The following is an 18,878-nucleotide window of genomic DNA, read 5'->3' as shown; positions in this document are numbered from 1 at the left end:
GTTTGAAAGGAGTGCAGAGTGATTAATGTGCTAGAAATCATTTGTACTGTGATTAACAGCAACAACTGGACAAAAGATCTGATAAAAAGGAAATGCAATGACTTTCCTCCAGAAACTATAGAATGATAGTCACCCCAACTTGGTAAAAATGTTGGAATGTACAAAAATTAATAAGTACTTAGATGAACATTTCATATATAGTGGTAATACTTTTTGCTAAGGAAGACTGAAGTTCAATAAAGTTGTAGGCAACTGAGAAACACTTGATATAGGCTATACTTTAGTTAGGAGGTCTTTCTTTGCAAAGTCATTAAAATGGTTTTATCATGGTTCTTCATAGAAAAAATAGCATGCATTGGAGTACAATTTAAACATTATACATGAGCTTTTTTCTCATAGTGTATTATAAATAAATAGGAGTAAAATGTCAAATTTTCACTACACATAGTAGAAAGTATTTGGCTTGCTAAATCTATGATTTAGAAAGATTGATTTCAATGAGAATTTGTGAACACATACATAACCTGATTTTAAACAATTTTACCAAATATTTCAATGTACTTCAGATACCAAGTATTTCAAAATACTGACCAAACAATGAGATTCAACCACTATGTTTTGCTGAATAGCTGTAAAGAACCCCAAATAGCTCTATGATATGTCTTGGTAGTTCTACTGGTTTAGTCCACCTCGATTTTTATGGTAGGACAAGGAAGACCCAAATCAAATCTCTTTTTATATATATATATATATTTTTTTTTTCTGGTAAATCAGATCAGACACAACTACTTTTTAAAACTCTCAGAAAACAAAAGGTACTAGGTTTCATCTAGATAGTATTTTAGAGGCTTAGCATGTTATGCCACCACATCAGTGAAGACATTTCTTAGTTGATAGGAAAATTAGAACAACCTTTCTAATGTGCTTATATCTTTCCATGCAGAAAGAGTGGTTTTGATTTCCTTACAGAAGTAACAGTGGTATAAAAGGTTGCTTTGTGATGAAATATACATAGGTATAGAATTAATTGTTAAAGCAGAGAAAACATACTTTACTCTTAGGGAGAACTCATTTTTACATTACTTTCTCAGGTTTATCAGTAAACCTGTTTGATAAAATAACAGATTAAGAGGAACAGCACAGTTTTAGCAGTACCAACATGTAATTACTGCCTTTGGATTTTAATCAAACAACCCAATACCCACCAACAACAGGAAGCATGGATATCTGGTGCATATCTAAAAATTAAACCACTTTTGCGGGGATTATTTTAATCTGGTAGTCACTGTATTAGGTGATTGTCATCGCATTATAATATTTCTGAAAACTAAGTGAATGATCTAGGATCTTATATGCCTCAATAAACTATTACTTGGGAAAAAGGTACAGGGCTGAAGTTCCTGCTGTCAGTGATCGTTATTACTTCTTACCTAATGGCTACTAGCTGTGTCTAACTAATGTATCATGTGAGCATTCCAAATCAACTTCATGCAAAGTCAGTCATGTAGTTTAAATCACCTCTGAGGTGGTAAATCTATGACAGTTTGTCTTTCTATGCCCTTGAGAGCAAATAAATTTATTGTCATAATTATCTGCAACTCTTTACACAAGAAAGCATACATATTACCTTGTTGTCTGTAATCAGAAATGTCTGCAGACAAGAGATCTCTGACAGACTGATGACAAGAGTTCTTTATTAAAAAGCTATGTGAACACGAAGTTATATTCACTTCATCTTTTCACATAGTTATTATATATAGTAAGAGGACTCCTATTGTAGATGGACTGGTAGAATTTTATGGCCTTTGATTATGTCACAAAAATAAATACATGAAAATTATTACAGCTGATGATAAACATATTGCAAATATTTTGTTATGCATTCCTGGTATCATTTATAAATGAATGATTTGAATAAGTTCAGATTTAAAAATGAATAAAAATCTATGCATAAATTCAATACGGATCAATGGTTTTCCTTATCAGATAGTTTTTAATCTAAAAAACTATATAATATTTTCTCATTTTGGGCAGGGGTTATGAGGACTATGGCTATACGCTGTTTATATTTTGTCAGAAAAGAATAAGGCAATTTCAGTAATGCTACTGAACAGTTTTAGCTGGCTATTTTTCTCATCTTTTCAGATGAGCCTCAAAACACAGAAAGAAAGAAAAATAATACAGCAGAAACAAGCAATAAAATATATGTTTAATTTTACATAAAAAAAAAACAACAAAGAAATGTAGCTCTTCTTGTCTTTAGCTTAAACTAGAAATTTCCAGCTAAATTGCAAACTTGAAAACTACTATTTGAACTCAGAGTGAATCAACCTCTCAGAATTGTATATTGTCAAGAATTTTACACAGGCAAGTGTACTCTGTGAAAGGAGTAAAATATTCATAATATCTGTGACAGGCCCAAATTCATAAACTTATGTATACTATGACATTTTGTACCAAATGATAGCTGTTCATGTTGCCACACAAACTGCTGCCTGAGAACAGAAGGTTAGACCAGCACAAACATAAAAGAGCTGCCATTTTCATTGTTTTCACCTGGTTAATATGTTTTTTTTTTCTTTTTTTTTTTTTTTTCTGCAAGTACATAAACTGATCTGTGAATATATTAAGCAAAAAAAAAAATCATACTAAGATCAGATAATAATGCACATTGTCTTTCAGAGCAATAATGCACACCATAAGTGACAACTCAAAGGAAACTGAAATTCACCTGAAATTGACGCCCTAGCTTGGGTTTTATTAAAAGGAATGTTTCTGACACAGTCATAGGTTTTATTCCAGGGCCCCCAGTCGATCAACCTAGGAATAAGAGTAGCAAGTCTCCAGTGTTGTTATTAAATGGCAAGGCAAAGCAGGTCTCTCACATGTGAACAGGAATTTTTAAGGGTCTGAAAAGACAAGATAAGAAGCACAGAGTGGGACATCACTTACACATACAGGTATTTATGATTTGTTAAGCACATGATCACCATCTTCTGACCCTCAATGCAATTTCTTTGGATATGAATAGAACACACCAACGTAGGTCAGTAACTCATAATCCTCTGAAAGCGATGGACATTGCACAGCCTCAGAATCAAAATGCATTTTTTCCTGATTTTGAATTTTGACATTACTTTAGAAAAGGAAGAAATAATAGAAACAATAGGGAAATACACCAAGAATTAATGCCTGAATTGGTAAAATGGAAACTACATTTTGGTGATTGAAAACGACTTTGAGCTCTTCAAGGCAATTGCTATTACTATTTAATATAGACAAGAAATCTGAAATTCTACTAAGAGCATTGAAGGTTATTTACATGCTTTCAAAAACAAGTTTTTAGAAAAAAATATGAAATATAATGAGTTGTCAGTAAGAAGAAGTTAAAAATGAAAATAGCAGCTATAAATGTTTGTCATTTGACAGCTGGAACAACACTGGAAAGGGTCAACCAAAAGAATCTCTGTCTCAACCACCATTAATGCAACTTGGCTACATACTTGGCATTTTAGTTAGGTGGCAGTTTAGACATAGTGATGTATAAATCAACCTTTTTGTACAGCGAATGTTCCTCTTGTTTGCATTTTTCATGCTTTAATTTATTTTTTTCTTTAGTCAAGGACATTAAGAGATAAAAATAAATGCTCTGTTTAATTGGGAGGGTTGAAAGGCACAAAAAAAATTAAAAATATAAGTCTATCTAGAAGACAGTGAAACACAATAAAGACAACCCCCACATTTTTGCTTGACTGCGTTACTTTTTTGAGCAGAACAGCACTTCAGTGCACTTAGTCTTCATTATGATATTCACTATATTACAATACAACCCATGTTCCTAGAGAGATACGTATTTAGACTGAAGTTTAAATTAAGCTGGAAGCAACACCTTTTTTTTTTGCTTCATTCTAGCCTGAGGAAATTTTCATCTAAATATTCATATCTCTTTAAAGATCATTACTCGTGATCTTCTGAGGTAGTATTTATCCATTTTTTGTAATAACTTTCTAAATAAGGCATGCATTTGCCTGCACATATGAACAAAATATTAATTTTAAAACATGGAAAATCAGTTCCAATGCCTGAAACTTAAATTAATTATTTGAAAGTATAATATGCCAGTTAGTTTTATTTGCATTTTATCTCTGATATTATAAATATAGACTTCTATAATGTCCTGCAGCACTTAAATTGGTTCATTATACAGAGACAACTTAGCAGGTATTCCTTTAAAACCAAAGCAAGATATATTATTTTTTGTCTGATATTGAAGGAAGTCACAGGAAAGAAAACTAGCAACCCACAGATTCTGTCACTTAGTACTGCAGTATTTATAATTCCCTAAAATTCCCTGTTTCCTGAGCATTAATGTGCAAAAGCTGAAAGCCAAGGGGAACGATCTCATTTAAATATTTAAGATAATTTATTTTGGCCCCAATAACCTACCACATGCTACAACTACTGTCACACAGACATACTGCTATTTGAAACGTAAATATAGACTCAAGTCTTCAAAGATAAAAAAACATGTTTTTGAAAAAAAAATCACAAATTAACTACCACAATGGAATTTTTATCAGACACATTTAAATGGGTTTTATTTTTAAAAGTCTTGGCAATTACAGTCTTACGGATACAGTAACATTTATTTGAAGTTAGCACTTATTAAGAAAGTTCCATAGTTAAGACTGAGAACAAACAAATATCTGCTCACATTTTAGATTTTGGCAGATCATCTCACTAACACCACTGCTACACAGTATCAGCAAAAGTATTGCAAGAATAGAGCTTTTGCGGGCCATATTGGATAGTTATTTTATTGAACGGGGTTGTCAACAAGTTTCAAAGGAAGAGAAAATTAATAAAAAAAAAGTTAAAATTTAGAGCTTGCTGTTTTAAGAAGTTCTCAAGAATCTTAATCTGAGTGATTTCTATTCAAGGACATATTTACACCATAATTAAACTAGTAAAATTACACCTTATTTGCGTAAAAAGCTTAAACCAGTTCCTGCCGAGTTGTCCTCATGAATAACTTCATATAAAGATGAACTCTTCACAGATAGGCAAGAACAAATACAGATTAAAGGACAAACAGGGAAGAAAGTAAAAGGACAATAAAACTTGGAGTTAAGCAAAGAAACACTATTAATTGGCAGAATACCAATGTGAGGAATGAGAGCAGTGTTGAGCCAAGATCAGAATTCTGCACAACAGTAGATGTGAATTTGATGTGAAGGGTTCACAGAGGTTAGTGAAAAGAATATGACACTAAAATGACAATAAATTAATTAATGCATTGGAAGCAGTATACGACAATGAAATTGACTGAGGGAGATAAACTTGTTACATGCACATGTTTAATATAGTGGACACCAAAAGTAAAACAATTGAAGGGTAACAGTACATAATAGTGTTTATCACAAAACTGATGAGAACAGACATCCAGTATAATACATTTCTGAAGTAGAGCCATTGGTTAAATATGTTTTTAGAATATATGTCTTCAGTGATAGCAAACTTTTTTTCTATTAATTTGTATGTTTTCTATTAATTTGAAGTTTTCTTAAACATCTCACATTCTACTTTACACAGTGTACCATTTTATAAAGACATTTTATAACTACATATTTAACACCTTTTCAGCATTATGAAATGTTTACAATTTGTATTTGATTGTAGAAGCTTATTAGCTCTATATTTTCATCGTTTTTAGTCAGTCAAAAGCATATGCATTACATGAATTTTAATTCTATATTGCTGGATACTGACTTAAGTGTTAGAGATTTCATTTATACAATAGACATAATTCATAATAGTAATCTAGTTAATCTGCCTGCTTTTCTTTATTGGGATATGTAATGTTCAGAATGTGTATTTGCCTATGGGAGTCAGGCCAGGATATTCATAGTCTTTTTTTTTTTTTTCCTTAGGGATGCTACAGATATCTCAGTATGTAACAAGCTCATGCTTGTAGAGGATGATTCTCTGCTGTTCACCTGTACTTTTTATACTAGGTCTCTGTGTTTTTCAACGCAAAATCTGCCCTTCAGTTTTGACATTAAAAGGCTCTGTATGCACCATTTCTACATTACCTTTTTATATTAAATAGGTGCTTAAATATATGCAAATTTTTAACTGAAATTAAACAAACAAACAAAAAAATCAGACTTGATAAAGACTGTCAGTTGTTGATGCTTCTGAGCCTCAAAGTAGAAGAGCCACAGTATTTTACAACCATAAATGAAAACATCAAACACACATTGATTTTTATGTTGTCAATTCAATTGGTTTTGTCACTTGCCAGAGAACTCGGTAGTATTTGGGTAAAAGGAAGAAGGCTGACAACAAATGGACAGAGAATAGACCATCCATTAATAGGGATAAGGGATCAGAATTCACCTTCAGAGTAGATACAGAAAATTCATCAAAGTTGTGTGTGTACTACCGAACAGAACTTTCTGACAAAAAAACAATAAGTACTTTTTATGACAGATGTTTCTGCTTGCATTTTAAAATGGAACAAGTCTTGGCACTTCTGGATGGCAACCCTTGTAGCTAGGAAAAATTATTCTGTCTGAAACACAATATAACAAGATATCTTGGCTATAATACCTACAATACCTTCTAAAAATTTTTAATCTTTAGGAATAGAGGGGTAGCTGTTTAACTCATGGAGGAGGAGTAATTTGTTTTTGTCCTACATGTCAATCTACCAATTTTTGAAGCTTACAACATCACTTGTGTCCTCCTGGGTCCATAGTAATGTGAATTGTCTTTATCCAAGTGCCTAGCAAATCATTGTCACATAGCAGCATTCGACCTTTCTTTTCAATCTGTGCACTTTTCAGGAGTTATAAATCAGTTGACTTTCAAGCTCAATGAGATGGCATATGCCCTGGTTTGAAGAACAGATGGAGGCTTGGGGGAAAATTGTTTCTGCAGGCTTGCTACAAGCAGCACTGCTCCATAAAAGTGAACCATTCGCACTAATTTCTCACATAAATTATACAGGCAGGGAGCACCAGCCCATTCAGCAGAAAATCTTTCATCTAGCTTTCAGAGGTCATTTAGCAAATTTAAATTAAAGTTATTTCTGATACATGGTTGGGTTTTCATTCCATACGCTTTCAAGAGATGGCAATTTACATCAAATAAAGGGATGGCTTTAATTGTGTATGCAGGGAAAAAGGAACAGTAAATTAACTGCCACAGTATTACTGTTTTCTAGAATCCTGGGATAAGATGCAGCTATTAATTAGTCACAGAGGAATTAATAATTGAAATGTGGCAGCTCTGTACTATAGGAACCAGGTAAACTGTCACTACTATTTGTAAAGCTTGTTTTAGACTCCAGCTGAACGCTAGTATCTAAGTTCGGCATTGGTGTTAAGAGAAACGAGATCTGAGTCGCGTCCAATAAAACATTCTTTACTTTTTAAGGGAAACATTATTTTACTGTTAAGCAAATGTACGTCATATTTTCAATTAAGTATTGATATTGATTGAGTATATATTTTTTCAAAAAATAGGGTACTTTACCTAAGCATGGAGAAAAAAGACATTTCATTAGATTTTTAAATTATAAATATAAAAGGAATGGAAAAGACCAGAGAATTGTAAAAAACCTAACTCTAGAACGAATTAGCTTTCTGTGATCCACAAGTGGTATGAAGGGAGAGATGGCACTAAATAACCTTTGACACATAATTTCTGTTTCATAGAAAATAGTAGCTTAAATGTACAAACTGAAAACGACCTATGAGAACGCTGATAAGTATTGAAACAGTTACTTTGAATTTTATGGTATTTCATAAAAACATAGTGATCTGATGAAGTGTTTTGAAACAGCATTTTGATAAGATTCTTTTTGAATTGCTAACACCGCAAATGTCTTCTAAGACCTGTAAAGATGGCTCCTTTTCAAACATGAAAGAGAACTGGAGAGAAAAGAGTAATGTCATGAATTATTTGCAGATTAGTATTAGGAAGTAATGAGTCAATAGAAAAATGCATATCATATAGCCATTGATTTATCTGAATCTATGACATGTTTTAAGCATTTAATTAAATGATGCACTGCTATTAATAACAGCTTTTCATTTGAAAATTAATTCTACTATATTGCTTTGGAAAAGCAAGATTTGAACAGATTCCATTTATTTGAAATTAATGTTACTTAGTGCTGGCTTCTAATCAACAAAGAAATTTCAGAATTGAGAAACCCATAGTTCCATCACTTTCTATGACTATGTATATCATGGGATGAAAACTGGATACATCCAGAATTACTCAACAACTTTAAAAATATTGCCTTAATTAAAGGACATCAACTTTATATTCTATTTTAGCCTGTAAACTAAAGATAGTAAGTTTTTGTTAACTCACATGAGTGCTAGAGTCAATATAGCTAGAGCCAATATAATTAGCAACTTAAGAAAAAAAAAAACAAACAACAAACTAAACAAACTACATACTTGCTAAATATAAACATAAAATTAACACACTTAAATATAAATGAAATTAGATAAAAACTAACACTTCTTAAACAAAATAGAGTGATTTAAGTCTGATGTTATCAAAAAAATGTTCATAACTTCTGTAACTTTGATAACTTGAGGCATTATATGTTGTAACTGATCAGAAATGGATTGAACAGAGCATCATCAAGGATGAAAAATATAAAATGTCAGTAGAAAAAGTTAGAATACCATAGGAAGAAAAAGGGAAAGGAGAATGGATATTATTCACCTAGAGCAACACAGATCCCATTCTAATTCATCAATAGGAATTTGGTTTATTTGATAGAAAGGATATAGTATTTATTCTCAAGCTTTTTTGTATATTTCAGGCCATAGAGTGGGTATAAGCATAGTATATACATGATATTCCCTAAGAGATATAAAGGTGTTTTCTTTTAAACGAGAATCATGTTACAGACATTAGGACATAACTATTTTTTAATGCTACATATTTTAAAAAAGGAAACAAGAGGAATACAAATGTGTTTACAGTTTATAACAATCTCTAAGAAAAAGTCACATGCACATCAGCCAAGACAGCACTTTCATAGTAATTAGTTGGGCGGTAGTATAACACTCACAAAGAATTAGGAATGAGATTTGTCCAAACACACGTTTATGAATGCCATTTACTTGTGTTTGCTTCAGTAAGCCATAGTAAGAAATTACTAATAATTTCAGTTAAGATGACGCAACAGACCTATTGCTGCATTTTTAGTTTAAAACTGAATAATTCTAGCTTGTGACCATTTCACATCTCAGAAAACCGAGTTCTTTACTATTTAATTTTCTAATTATTTTCTAAACTATTCCTTTACATTATATCTGTTAATAATTTTTATTTCATTTTTTAGAGGCAGCATTTAGAATTTGTTTCTCCGAGACTTTTTTTTTCTTTGCTTCAAATCATATTCCTGATTTCTTTATATTATTATGTAATATTTCTGGATTAAGAAATTCCTGCTTCCAATTGCTCTCTCTTGAATCCACACTGCAATTTTCTGCTATACCAACAAAATTGTATTGGAGACAGGCTTAAACAGGATCACTGAAATGATTAAAAAAAGGAGTCCTCTGGGGATGATAAACAGACATCTATTGCAGAACAAAACACTGAACTACGTCCTAAAACATTAATGAAGACATTAAATAAAATAGAAAGTAGCATCCACTGTGGCTAAACATGATATGTGATCACCCTTCTTTGTATACAATCTTGCAAAAATCTTTATTCTGCATGACAATGTTTAAGAGGGATTTACAGGTTTTTTTTTCAAGATGACAGTGTCCTTGCAAAATCTTTTATTAAGAAGGGATTAAATACTTTAACAGAGAACAGAAGCATAAATAAATAAATAAATAAAACTATATATATGAAAATAAATTCAAAAGAAAAACATTGTTTTACATAGACAATTTGTTCTTTCTGCTTTCAGATATATGAGGTTGCAATTCCACAAGTAGCTAAACTAATCCAGTGGTTCATTGCTGTTGAAAGAAAAAAAGTTTTAAGACCCTTCAGCTCTCTCCCATTCTTCACTACTGTTTTACTCTCCTTCATCAACACACAGCTTTAGCACTCATGGACCTCTTTGTAATCAAAGTTTGAAGGACTGTGAATGTGTTGTTAATCGAAAAAAAACATATCCAAATTTTTTTTCCTGTGTTAGTGAGATAAATTTACTCCCAGGGGCTCTGATTAGTGTCAGTGCCTGTATCAAGTATGCTATAGGAACAGTGACCAGAAGAAGTAAAGAAAAGTCAGACCTTCCCCTTTTGATGATGATAAGCTATTAAATCCATCCAACTTCTGGAATCACATTTTACTTCTACAAATAGCAAGACATTAGTAAAATAATGAGATCATTCTTTAGGGTAACTGAGCTCCCTACAACTAATTGTTATTGTTTTGGGGATTTGAACTTTGGGAAATCTTTCCTAAGCTTACTTAATACTACATAGGAACAGTATATGGTGTTTATTCATGTGGATTAATGGCAAAATGACTCCATAAAATTGAAAAATACTGAGAGATACTACTTTTGCACCTGAAAACGTCTCCTTCCTTTCTAACTATAGTGGTTACTACAATAAACTATATTACCTCTCACTGAAAACTTAACCCTCAACAAAAAAAGGTTGTACTTGCAGAAAAAGAAAACAAAATAAAACAGATGAACAAAAACCAAACAAAAAATACAACACCTAATTTATTAAAAAAAAAATAATAAAAAAAATCATGGTGCTGGGTATAGGTGTCAGTTTAATCATAGCTGAGAATTTTATAAACATTAACATAAAACAGGCAGATAAAATCATGAGGGATCAGAGGTGCTAACAAAAATTGCAGTTCCATGACATGTTCAGATAACTTGTAGTCCCTGTTCCCAAAAGCAACCTTCAATAATCTGCACAAGAAAAAACTGTATGCGCAATCCAAACGCATGACATTAAGGGCAGGAGAACACTGTCTTCTACCACTGCATCTAATTTCTACAACTAAGAATTAGTTTTGATATCAAAGCTTACATGAGTCCCTGAAAAAAAAAATATATGGGGAAGAGAGGATGAAGAAAAATTAAAATGGTAAAAGTCACACCCTTAATGAATATAGCTATGCTGGCAAAAAAAAAAAAAAAAAATTCCAAAAGATGAAAATCATATTCTTTTTGATATTTGTGCTTGATAGAGAAGTTTGTGGTTTTGAACTTGAACTTGGTTTTCATTTCTTTGAAAGTGCTAACATCATTTTGAAGAACAGCAGCATTTTTTTTCAAAGTATAACAACTTTTGTAATGAGCCCGACTCCCTAAACAACTGATTTTTCAAACATTCTGACGACAGAGAGACTGCATATAAAATATATTCTTAATAATTCAGAAATACTTGCTTGGTTTTATCAACTTTCTTAGTAAAAGGTTTAATTGTGTTCTGACCTTTTAAAATGCGGTAATGCGCATTTAAAAGTGGAAGTTCTTTTCAAGACCTGAGCCATGAGCTTTTATTATTCATAGCTTAGTATGAAATTGTGCAAAAGAATATATTACTACATTTTTAAATAAAATTATGATATACATAGATAAAAGAGAACTTAAGGATCCCAAGTAAGTAGTCAAAGGACTTAGGAAATAAATATTCTAACTCACTCTTTTTCTAAAAAGATTACTGTCCACTACTATCTAACTCTAAATTAACAACAATTTATATCCTAAAATTTTACATTTCACCCACATCAGAGACACAGTTTTCAACCACACGATTATTAACTACTCTCTGTTTCTGGACAAAATCGAATGCTTCAAATTTGGAAAGATCCTTGAACATTCATTAATCATTCAATTTAAGAAGTTTATTTTTAGATCTCAAAAGCTATTGCTTTATCCAAATATGAGTATTGTGTATTTGCATCAATTGTAAGGTACTAATATTTACACAGCTCTAATGACCATACAGGAAGCATGAAAACAAAGGATTTAAATTAGATGTTCAAGTGTTATACTGAATGTACACAATTTAGCAAAGAAATTCACTAACTGTTAGTACATTCTCCGAATGGGGTAAATGTCCTGAATTCCCTCCATATGGATTCTTTCACTTTAATTGTATTCAAAACCAGATATTTTTCTGGCAAATTATGGAGATGGTGAGTTTTCTTTTCACAGGTCAAAACAGGTTTATTTGAACTTGCAATAATAGTAAAAAAGAGGGGAATGCAGAAACTATGTAGTGTGACAATGGCAACTTACCAACCATTATGTCAATATTATGGGAGTATTCAGAGAGATGCCTTTCTAAGCCTAAAGACTTCAGGCTGAGAATTCACTTAGAAGCCAGATCATGCTATAATGACCTTGTAAGTGAGATCTAATTTGCTTTGGTTCTGTTTTTAAGAAAAGCTGCCTACGTAAACACCATGGTTTCCCTGCACAGTTTAATCTTGTCTAAATTTAGGATAAATTTGGAGTAGGAATGCCTTAGTCCAATGGAATGTAGTCCATTTTGGAAGTAATCCTCCCAAACGTATTGTGAGAAACAATCTGCAACACAGGCTCAGGCAAGAATCTCAGTGATGCAGCTTTTTTATTCACGATTGCAATGGCGGGCATCTTGCAAGCAGGAGCACACAGTAGAAGTGTATCATAACCTTTTATCTCCTATTACCCGACACTTGATTCCTCCTCTGTTTCCTTATTGGCTGAGAACTACCGGTTCACAACCTACTCGACGCTTGTTACTATACCATATATGTACAATTTTATTTGACCAACCTTTAATTTCTCCTTTTCCCCCTTTTTTCTTCTTCTCTCGTGACTGGAAGGGACTTTGATTTTGATTTTTTCTTTTTTTTTTTGATGATTCCACAACTGCTTGTCTTGTTTTTCTTAGGTATCCTCCTCATTTGGGGACAGTGGGATCTTCCACCGTCCCCTTATCTGGTTAACATACCCCCACTGTTATGCCACCATTATGCCTGCACAATCACTTTTGAATATGCAAGTTTAGTGGAATTTTCCACTGCAGAAACACAACTTTAATTCTCACAGTATTATTATTTCAGAATCAGAGGGTCAATACATGCAGTTTTTCAGAAGTAGTTCTGATTAGTTCTTGAACTTAAAGTTTATATCCTGTCTGGGTCTACAATCATAGTTATATGTAGCTCGCCCTTACAGGAAATTAGTCATGGGTTTAAAATAAGAGATAACCAGAACTGTTATGAACTCAAGGGTCATTTGTGCATGTTAGTCAAAGATTTTTGTCCCCGTTAACACAATTCATGGATGTTACAAGATTTCAGATTCTTTTAGCTAAAAATGTCTGTTGTGTTCACAGAATTACAATATTGCGATTATTTAAAAAAAAAAAAAGTCTGATAATTCTGGTTATTTTGTTTGTTTCAGTAATTACCAAAGCCCTACCCAACCAACCAAATAAAAACACTGCATATCTTTCAGGAACGAACAAAATCCTATAGTATTTTCATTTGTCAGAATAAATCATGTTTCTGAGACCTCCTTGCATTTTCTCTCACGCACCACTGGGTAGACAAACTAACAAGAGTGAAATGAACCATGATGAACATCATATAAATAAAGAAAAAAAATTCCTCACAATCAAACAATGATACTGTGCAATGATAGCAGAATTAAAATAACACTGTTATTATTTATTCTTTTTATCCCTTCACTAGACCTATCTGATTCATGCAAATAAATATAGTTCAGCTGAAATTTTTTTAGAACATTTTCCTTGACATATTTCATTAGTAAAAGTATTTTTTTTTCCATTTTCATAAATTGAAGCAGTATTGAGTAAATTATATTACTAAAATGATTACTTATTTATTCAGGGTTACAAATGAATATGATAAACAGATGAAAACGAGCCATTAGACATATTGTGGCTATTTTGACTATTTATTTGTCCTTAAAACAAGTAAAAAATACAGACCTTTGCTTTATCTGCACCTCTAAATAATAATTAATGCTGAACAACCTTCTCAGCCTCTAGCAGCAGCAGACAGTCTCTAAGACATTAGAAGCTATCTAATGTAAAGTTTGAACTAGAAAACTCCTATTTGCCTTTTTCATCTACTTAAACTGCACAATAATCAATGATGGTTGTGTGCCAAATTAAACAACAGCCTGAAGTAATTCTACTATCTCAGTATTGTTTTCTTGAGTGCCTGCCACAAAACTCAGCCTAGATTGATTTGTGAGTAAATCAAGTGGATTGAAATAAGGGAAATAAGCTTGGACCCTGCCATGCTGATGATATACGAATAGAATAGTGTGCTATTATGTTCCCTTTTTGGATGTATACTGAAGTAGTGATAATTTGTTTTGAAAGAGAGGTTGAACAACAATAGCAAAGAGAACTGTTGCATGACATCACAGCCCTATTCCTCACTAGCTACAATGCCAATGTTTTGACATTGCTAGGTGGATATTAGGGAGACATTGGAGTGACAAGATTGCAATTTGCAATAAGAAAAAATATCTGCTGGGTCTTTGACCAGAAACTCTGATATTAAGATTGTTTTAAGGTAATATATCTTCAAACAATTCAAACTGACAGACACAGTGAACAAATGCTTATTTTAGAGGATCAGCTTTTGTTAGAAGGCTTGTAGAAAGCAATGTAGCAAGAAGTTAACCAAGCAGCCAGTAGCATCATCTGGTGGAATACTAATCCTTATAATCATAGAATCATTTAGGTCGGAAAAGACCTCTAAGATCATCTGGTCCAACCTTTAAACTAGTATTGCCAAGTCCACCATTAAACTATGTCACTAAGCACTACATTCACAAGTTTTCTGAAGACCTCCAGGGATGGTAACTCAACTACTTCACTGAGCAGCCTGTTCCAATATTTCACAATGCTTTCAGCAATTTTCCCTAATATCCAACCTAAACCTCCCCTGGCACAACTTAAGGCCATTTCCTCTTCTCTTATCACTTGGTGCTTAGGAGAAGAGACCAATCCCCACCTCGCTATATAACTGAAGTATGTACATCAAAAAGCAGCTAAAATTAGGTAAATTGTATCTCTCAATCTGATTTTGAGAAATTAGAAGTTATAATGCTTCAGGATTAAAACTAAATTCTAATAGATTTTTGCATATGTTTGCAAGTCATCTATGGGTCTTGCCTGGTGATGAAAGATTAGAGGGCAGACTTAAATTGTAAACCCGTGATTTTTAATCCAGTAAGGTCATAACTAAGGTTGCCTAAAGAACAGCTGCAATGGAATCTCATTGTGATCATGGGTAAGGTGTTGGATAGAGCTTCCCTTTATTGAAAGAACTATTCATAATTACTTGAGCTGATCTAACATTGCTATTGGTAAGAAACTAGTACTTTCTCACAGCACAAATCCGTCTTCTGTAATTAAATAGGCAAAAAAGCTATCTTAAAACCTAGTTACAAACAAATTATACAGTGCTACTTACCAATGTATAGTTCTAACCCTGTTGGCATCATTAGCAGCAGAATCAGTTATCAGTTATAAGATTGAAAATCTTTTTTTTTCATTAATTCATTAATATAACTATGTATTTAAAATTGTTATAACTTTCTTGACATGAAAAATTTAAAACATTCTACAAATCTAACATACTTTGCTCATTCATATCATGTTCGTTTTCTGTAACTATCACTGCTTCCAGCAAAATCTTATTGTAGTCCAATAAATAACACAAAGGAAAAAAAATCATGAAAACCAAAATAATTAAATAGTAGGGGTAGGTTAAAGATCAGCATTCATTTTTCAAATTAAATTTAAAAGTCTGCAGTGGTTACTTAGAAGATTGGCAAGTTTTACAAATAACATCACCAAGCCTTTTAGGGAGAAACACAGCCGCATTAGAATGGAGTCATTAGGCAATACATTTATTTTGAAGCCAATTAACCTTTTGTCAGAGAAATGTCGTAGCTGTAATGGTTTCAGCAGTGGAGGTCAGCCTCTAACAGGGGCACGTATGACAGCGATTACGCTGTCTGACATATGCTGTAGACTGAGAGTACAGCTGTGGAATGAGAATCTGCCTTCGTTTGTATTCTGCTCTGCATTTTCAGGGAGCAGCCAATCTTGACCTATCCATTTAGGTAATTAAAGCTTCTATTTGGAAGTGTCCTGCAGGAAGGTGAAATTTGGGGTAGATAAATGGCTGCTGCTCACTGTAACCAGCCACTTCCATTATTTGATGGACTGCCTGAAATAGGCTGCATTGCCAGGTCCTCATAAAAATAGAGATGAATTGGGCAGGAGGCAATTCTCTAAAGGCAAAGCAACTCTGTCATCTTCCTTTTTGCAGCATATAATTTAATTGTTAGCCAAGGTAGACAGCTGACTCAGGGACGTCTCTGTAACATCTCTCCCACCATCTTCCATTTGCTATGAAATTGCTTCAGTTTATTTACTTATAAGCCAACTTTGTTTGACAATGAGAGGTGTCACTTCAAGAAGCTCACAGCTGTGAAGGCGGTCACAGCTGTGCCATGACTTACCTTCCAGGCTATTTTGTTTCCTTTTGTATCATGCTCAAGGGCAATTGGGAAGTCTCCTCGCTCATAAAATTTGCGAAATGCTGTGGGCTTCGTTGGTCTCTCTTTAAATGCTCCTGCAAGTGGAGGCCCTCTTACCTTAAACAAAAATAAAAACAAAAAACCACACCATAATTCACTGGTAATTCATTTTTAGAAAAAACTTAATTTATATGGCTTAAAATAGAAACAAATTAGAAAGTCATTGATCTTTGAAATTATAGTTTGCTTTCTTCTCTATATTATACTTCACTTCTTTGAAAGTACTCTTTGGCAATCTACAGGTTTTATTAATTGCTTTTTTTGTTGTTGTTGTTAGTACTTTCATACTCTCCCATATAAACTGTTTATATTTGTAAGTGGCTACCTCAGTTCCCACTGCATTTTTAAGAATAAAACATAAAGAACATATCTACATTATATAGTCGAAGTTCTTGCACAAGTAAGCATTTTGCATTGAGAAATATTTTTTCTATTTGTTTCTTTATAGAAGTCATTTGGCTTGGTTTCCATCTAATGTAACTGTGCTGTCTTTCCATTATCTTTCCCTGGCCAGTTCCTACTTCACCAGATCCATTCCTCAATTCCTATGGATATGGCTTTCATAGGACTTCCAGCCCCTCAGTATAGATGGCTGAAGTACTGAAAGAAATGCAAGAAAGTCTCTTCTCAAACCACTCCTCCCTGTGTTGCCTTGCAGGAAGAAATTTGATTCAGCTCTACTTGGTACCTTAGCTGAGTTATGTTTGGTCAGAGTATCATGTAGTCTGAGTGCCAGAATGACAATCCAGTTCCAGAATGTCCACACAGAATTTATTTATTTATTTATTTTTAGACAAACCTAGTAGTAACAGCAAGTAAAACCTGGCACAAAGATAACAGAATTTCAAGTACTTACAAGAAATCTAGTGTTTGAGCTAATTAGCAAAGCTAATCTTAAACGTTAGAAGAGACTAAGAGAGCTAAACTAATCTCAAATGCCCTTGACAAATGATTATTCCTTGCGAAATTCTTGCCCGTTTTTCGTTTTTTTTTATAGCCATACATCTGAGATAAGAACTTCCTACAATTCTCTCCTTATCTCTTTCATCAAAAATGCCATTATGACTTGCTAGCTTTTACAATACAGAAAGTGTCATTTTCAAAAAAAGGTGAGAGCTTCAAGGATCATAAATCATACCCAGTATTTTGTATTGTTCTAATTGTCTCATTACGTTTCCCTGTCTTTAAATGACCTTGACATTAGTTTCTAGCAGTATACTCAGCTTTTCATAGAAGAGAATACAAGCATCTAACATCTTTTGCTTCACTTCTTCTATTCTGTAATTTAACTGTGGTAACTACAGATCGAAAGTGACTTTGCACTTTTTTTCCTCCAGAGTATTCTGAAATTTTTCACTACCTGTAAGAATGAGGTAGTAGGGTCAACTAATGATATGCTTACACTGAACTTTATTGCAAATCATTTAAACTGGGGTTTCTAAACTGTGACCTATTGCTACATAGTATTATCACAGATAGACCATGTCTAGTGAAAATAGATTTGATATGCATAGCTGTAATTTTGCTTAGTAAATGCATCTGCAGCAATTGAGCATAACACTTCAAGAAAAGCATTTCAAACCAATGCGAATAAACCTACACTTATTGTTCTGTAGAGGCACAACTCGTTCTGTGCCACCAGTATAAGTACTTTCACTTGCCTTTAGATTTATCTTTTTTTATTTTATTTTATTTTATTATTTTATTTTATTTTTTGCATTTGAGGCAAGTCTGTAAGTCACTGATCATTTGAGGCCACTAGAAAAGCCTCTATGTCCTTTTCATATATTTTTCAGTACTGGTATGACCTGCACACATCCTTTAAAATATGTGTTTCCATAAAATATTAGGAATCACTGTTCTATTAAATTTTAACTTAAATTATGATAAAGAATATGTTGTCTTGCTTACACAAGCTACAATCTTAATTATTTGTGGCAGACTATCATCATTAGAGGCAACTAATGCAATCCCAAACTACATCTTATCTGCAAATAACCATTATTCTTCCCAAGTCATGTTAGTAGTTTTGATATGAACTTTTTTCCTATGGCACTTTTGCAGATTTTCTGGAAAACAAGTTTGTGTTAACTCAACTTCTTGCAGGAAAAAGTTGCATTCCTTGCATTTCCTTGCATTCTTCATGCAAGAACAGAAAAAGTAGAAGGAATAAAGTTATCAATTCCTCTATTATTTCTTTAATGTCCTTCTATTACATACAAAAAGTGTTTCAAAAATTGATCATAAATCCAATTATCTGTCCCTTTACTGC

General features: G+C 32.8%; 1 protein-coding gene across 1 annotated transcript in view; it reads right to left on the bottom strand.

The window, feature by feature from the left end:
• Positions 1-18,878, bottom strand: part of PACRG (parkin coregulated) — a 220,782-nt gene that overhangs the window by 151,119 nt on the left and 50,785 nt on the right. The window contains exon 3 of the mRNA XM_083830277.1: positions 16,529-16,663. Within this exon, the coding sequence (XP_083686403.1) occupies positions 16,529-16,663 (135 nt within the window). The remainder of the gene's footprint in view (positions 1-16,528; positions 16,664-18,878) is intronic.

Source organism: Anser anser, assembly GCF_964211835.1.
Source record: "Anser anser genome assembly, chromosome: 3".
Lineage (NCBI taxonomy): Eukaryota > Metazoa > Chordata > Aves > Anseriformes > Anatidae > Anser > Anser anser.
Note: the sequence above shows the minus strand (reverse complement) of the source record. Positions and strands in the feature narration are given on the sequence as shown.